Source organism: Terrapene carolina, unplaced genomic scaffold, assembly GCF_002925995.2.
Source record: "Terrapene carolina triunguis isolate 2854851 unplaced genomic scaffold, T_m_triunguis-2.0 Scaffold35264, whole genome shotgun sequence".
In the NCBI taxonomy this organism is placed as follows: domain Eukaryota; kingdom Metazoa; phylum Chordata; order Testudines; family Emydidae; genus Terrapene; species Terrapene triunguis.
In genome coordinates, this window is record NW_020699615.1 from 1 (window position 1) to 5,592 (window position 5,592).

General features: G+C 59.1%; 1 protein-coding gene across 1 annotated transcript; it reads left to right on the top strand.

Moving 5' to 3' along the window:
* Positions 1–26: 26 nt before the first annotated feature.
* LOC113405385 (tapasin-related protein-like) lies at positions 27–3,945 on the top strand. Its single transcript, XM_026646565.2, has 3 exons — positions 27–109; positions 2,940–3,266; positions 3,587–3,945. The coding sequence occupies exons 1-3, from the start codon at positions 61–63 to the stop codon at positions 3,943–3,945; spliced, it is 735 nt and encodes a 244-aa protein (XP_026502350.1). The 5' UTR covers positions 27–60.
* Positions 3,946–5,592: the final 1,647 nt, after the last annotated feature.

Sequence of the window (5,592 nt, forward strand, 5' to 3'; positions counted from 1 at the left end):
CTGGGAGCCCTGCCAGCCCGGAGAAGGAGACAGTGACGCTGGGGACGTAGGACAGGGACCATGGGGCTGGGGGGTTTCCTCATTCCGCTCCTCGTCCTCGGGGTGGCCGGTAAGTACAGACCCCCTGGTGTCCTGGAGCAGGGCAGGGCCCCGGTCCCCCCCCCAGCAGAGTAAAGTCCCGGGGATGGAGCCCAAGACTGGCTCTGTCAATGCAGGGCCCAGCTCTGCTCAGGGCCCGTGTGAATGACCCGGAGGTGCAGGGGATTGTGTACATGGGAGAGGTGGGAGGGGACAGGCTGTGTGGGGGTGGTGGTGGGGGATGGGGGGACAGACCAGGGTGAGAGGGAGAGCCAGTTTCTGGCTACGGGTGCTGTGTGCGGGGTGTCTGGCTATGGGTGCTGTGTGCGGGAGGTGGGGTCTGGCTATGGGTGCTGTGTGCGGGGGGGTCTGGCTACGGGTGCTGTGTGGGGGGATGGGGGCTGGCTACGGGTGGTGCGGGGGGGGGGGTCTGGCTATGGGTGCCGTGTGCGGGGGGGGGGGGGGCTGAGCTGGGCTTTCTGCACAGATTGACTTGCCGGCAGCTTTGCCGTCTCTCTGGCCAGCTCCCTCCTCGGGAAGCCAGGGCCTGTGCTGGGTGCGGGGCACAGCTGGGGAACAGCAGGATTTCACCGCAGGCAGAACCTGAAACCTCTGGAGCTGAGCCAAGGGGAAAGGGCCCTTCGAGGGCTCGGTGGTGAGCTCGGTCAGGCGCTCCTGGACCCTGGCGAGAGGGGCAGAGACCTGCCTCACGGACAGAGACTTGGGGTCTGTCTGCACTTCGGGAAAAACCCGCAGCGCCGAGTCCCACAGCCCAGGTCTAGTGCCCCGGGCTCGCGCTGCAGGGTCACCAGTAGCAGTGTGGGAAACGACCCGGGCGCTGTAACCTGCTCACACTGCTCTAACACCCTGTTCAGTAGCAGGATCCCATGGCTAGATTCCTCTCTAATGCCTCTAAGCTCACTGGTGTGGGGACTGTTTCGGTGCTGATATTTACCGGGAAGGGATTTGTCAGCTTGTTCAAACTTCCCAAAGAAACCGCATGAACAGAACAGCGGGGTAGCCGTTCCCGTGGGGCTGGAGCCCTGGCTTGGAGACATGGCGAGGGGGGCAGGTCTCAGGGCCCAGGCTCCTGCCCAGCTGGGAACATTTTTAGCCCTGCAGCCCAAGCCCTATGAGCCGGAGTTAATAGACGTGGGCCCGCTTGGTGCTGCCGGTTTCTCTTTGCAGTGTGGACGTACCCCAAGGCGCTCGCTCTGCTCAGCTTAGCACAGAGAAGGTTCAGAGGGGCTGGCAGGACCCTGGTCTAGAAGCGCCCACGCGAGGAACAAACTCTAGCAGCAGAGGGCCTGTCCCCTAGCAAAGGCAGAACCAGAGCCAGCGGCTGGGGAGCTGAAACGGGACATGCTCAGGCTAGAAATGAGTCACCGTGTTTAACAGGGAGGGGAGTTAATTCCTGGAACAACTCGCCAGGGAACAGGTGCTTCTCCAGCCCCTGGAGTCAGCGAAGTGCGATCGGGCGTCTCTCTGGAGGCATGGCTGGAGCTCTGCTGGACGTAGGACTCCCTGGAGCACTTCTCCGGCCTGGGCTATACAATTGACCAGACTGGCTGGGCACGATGGGCCCTGTTGGCCGTACCAGCTGGGATCCTACGGCAAGGCTGTAAACTGTCCAGAGACATTTTGCAAGGGGGGCCCCTCGATTTTGTATAAACATGACAGCACCTACAGTCCACAGACACCAACGCCCGCCTCCTGCAAGTCAAAGCCCTTCGCTCGTTTCAGCGCCTCTCTCCAAAGAATGACAATTTCTTACCTGAAGAAAGCTGGTGGGTTTTAGCCGAGAAACGCAGGGGTCCCCAGCTGGGAACAGGCCTGACCGGTGGAGCTTGGAGCTCTGCCCTGGGGGCATGCTGCCTGCAGGCTTGCTTGCAGCGCAGATCTCTCCCACCTGGGCTACAGGCATAGTCCTTAATCTCCCAGCAGTCGATAATCTGCTCCCCGTGAAGGTCACATCCTGGTCTCTAATCGCTAGAGATCAACTGAAGCCCTGAAGCAGGAGGTTTCATATCCCTTCCAAAATGTTTGCATGAACCATTCTAACTCTGGCCATTCTTGTTCTCCAAGTGGATGTTCAATCCCTTTCAGAACCTTGCTAAGTTCTTTGCACCAACATCTTGTTGCAGTGAGTTCCACAGTTGAATAAGCCTTGCCTTATTATGTGAACCGGCACTACAGGGGGACACATGGCTAACAGTGAACCAATGGGTAACACTTGCCTACATGCCTCTGTGAAAACACTCGCTGGGGTCACGGATTCTGGCCTCCCCCTGCCAGGCCACCTTGTTCGCTGTTTGCTCTTCTAGTTAATAATTATCCACACTTCATAAGAGAGCAAAGTCTCACGCCTTCCTGGGCTGCGGAGGACCTGCATCACTCCCCGTTTTACCCAGGAGTAGCTCACTTCTAGCAGAGCTGGGCCTGGAACCCAGGTCCTGCTGTGACAGACCCAAGTCTCTGGGGGTGACATCTCAGCTGGACTGCAGACAGGTGGCCAGGCCTGTGAGTGTCATGTGTGCTGCCTGATGCTTTGCAGCCCCGAGCAAGTAGCTAGCCCTTAATAGCAAGATAAATGATCATGTTGTCATTCAGCTCCAGAGTGAACACCATGCTGCTAGGACTGGGGTGCCTCATCCCTCTCCGAGCAATCGTTTCGAGCTCTCTGCAGAAATCAATGTGTCAGTCACACTCTGGAGAATGTTTGGACGGTTTCCTTCATTCCTAGAAGGGCTGGAAACAGATTCTGCAGCAGGATCCCAGACCGCACAGGGTCCTGCCTGACGTCAGAGACAGTTCCCAGGACTGCAAACCCGTGTGGTGTATTTACCCGTTTCTCTTTACAGGTGACCAGCTGACGATATACACCCTGCCCTCCTCCTCGGCTGTGCTGGGCTCTGCAGCGCTGCTGAAATGCCGGTTCAATATCGGGGGGCCGATCAATCTAACCGTCCTGCAGGTTCACTGGTATTTCTCAGATCAGAGTGTGGCTCAGTACGACCGAGGGGAGGAAATATTCGCACCAGGAGTGAGCATCTCCGAGCAGGAGTTACAGATCGGGAACGCCTCCCTGGGGATGGAGAACGTACAAATGTCGGACGAGGGGCAGTATACATGTGTGGTCGGCTACGGTGCGGAGCGGCAGCAGAGCGTGACGACCCTCCGTGTGTTGGGTAAGGATGGCACAAAAGTTCTGGCCTAGAAATTGTGAGTAGCCGTTGTCCCGCTGCTGCTTGGGCTGGCAGCCTAAGTGGCTCGTGTGCGTGCGAGGAAGGGAACGTGAAAGACCTGGTGTGCATGCATGTGTGCACCGTGTGTGTGCACCGTGTGTCTCAGATCGGTGCAGCCCATCATGGACACAGGGTGTTCTACCCCTGCCACAGGAACGGGCCGGGTGCTGGTGTTGGTGCAGTGGCTGGGGGCTCAGCCCTGTGCTGGACAGTGATGGTCACTGAGCTAACGCTGCACTCACGTTCTCTGCCTCTCGTTCCAGCTGCTCCCAGACTCTCCATCCCCCGGCGAGTGGCCAGGACAGACACAGCGACCTCCTTCCCCTGCCACGTGTGGGGATTCTACCCCCAAGACGTCACCGTCACGTGGCTCAGAGACGGGCGGGTTCTGACCGACGCCACCCACTCTGCCCCCCAGAGGAACCCGGACGGGACCTTTAACCTCACCCTGACCTACACCTTCACCCCCATGGATGGGGACAGAGGCAGCATCTTCTCCTGCCGCGTCAGCCACGCGGCTCTGGCTCAGCCCCTGCGGGAGGAGTTCCCCCTGGCTGTCACAGGTGAGTCTGGGCTGGGGGGAGGGCAGGATCCTGGGGTCCAGACCCCCCTTTATCGCTGACTGGGAGAGATTCGCATTGTCCCTTGTCCCCTCCACACCCCTTAAGCAGGAGCAGACTGACTGCTGGGATGGTCGGGGGGGGTGTGCTGGCACCTGGTGTGGGGCAGTGGGCACAAGGGATGACCCAGCCTGGCAGGGGTGAGTAGTGGGGAGGGGCTGGAGGAGCCAATGGGCAGGAAGATCCCTGTGCAGCCAAAATACCAGTGAACACATCCCCCGCCTGCCATGACAGTGTCTGCTGCCCAGGGATGGAGCCTTGGTCATGACTGATCCGGGGAGGGGGGGGGCATTGTGCCAGGCGCTGCCCAGACACGGTCCCTGCCCTGTGCAGCTATCAGTCTAACCAGAGCAGACAGGCCCAGGGCGGGGGAAGGGGGCAGCGCACCATTAGGGGAGTAGTAGGTAACGAAGAGGATCACTGGTCCCTGGTACAGAGCCATCGGGGTCACTTGGTCAGCTGGGCGCAAGCAAAGAGTGCAGGACTCTGCCCTGGGCAGCAGTGACTCTGCGGAAGTGTTGGGGTTGTGGTGGATAATAACAATACTTAGCTATGGCATAAACACACTGACCCCTCCTCGGGAAAGACCAGGAGGACAGGGGAACAGATGAAGAGGTTTTGTTCGACCCAGCAGGTATCGGGGTAGAGTGGTCACTGACCATGTCACTTGCCTGGTGTGTGCTCTCTCCATGTGCCGCCCCGGCTCTGCACATGTAGGTGGCTCAGCAGACCTCCAGGGTATTACCCAAAAGACCATGTACTCGGTGCTCGGCCAGGTTGTCAATGAAGCCCTGTATCGGTGCCCTGCACGTGCTCCAGGTGCACTAACACGTGTGCCCGTCACAATGGGCTCAGTGCAGTCAGTGGCGGGACTTTCCACGGCCCCCTTGGCTGGACAAAGATGTCCCTCTTGTGATTCCTTTTTTATACAGTGATACCAGCAAGTGACGTATTACCCTTCTGACGTGGTCAGTGATCACTCTACACCTGGTACCTGCTGGTTCAAACAAATCTTCTTCGTTTATTACCCGGCCTTACCTGAGGAGGGGTCAGTGTCCCTGTACCACCTTCTGGGAGTGTGTTTATGCCACAACTCCGTGTCGGGGCCGGCCTGTGCGACCCGTCCGGAGAGTTTACAGGAATACCCAGTGCCTGGCACTTAGGAGTGTCTGTGTTTTAGCAACACTAGCCGTGCTGCTGCCCGGTTCCTGCACCGGACAGGGAACGTGCAGCATCTGCTTTGACCCAGGGCCTGCCTGTGGTTCAGGGGTCGGGTCTTACACCAGGCCCTGCGCTCCCGGCTCTGTCTACTCCGGGGTGTAAATTTGTACCCGTGAGAGCAGTGAGCCATTGGAGTGCTTTCCCCTGGGCTGTGGGGGATTCTCCAGCACTGACCATGGTTTCAGACAAGATGTGGATGTTGTTCTGCGCAGAAGGATTTGGGGGGCAGGTCTCTGGCCTGTGGGGTCCAGGGGGCCAGACGAGATGAGCCCAGCGGTTCCTTCTGGCTTGGGAACCTCAGGGGTAAAAACCAACCAAACCCCGCTGAGTGACTGGCATGCGGAGGCGTGGCAGTGCCAGGACAGACAGACGGACGGGCATGTCTGGGGACAGGGACAGGCAGGCAGCTAGAGAGAGGTGGGTTTAGT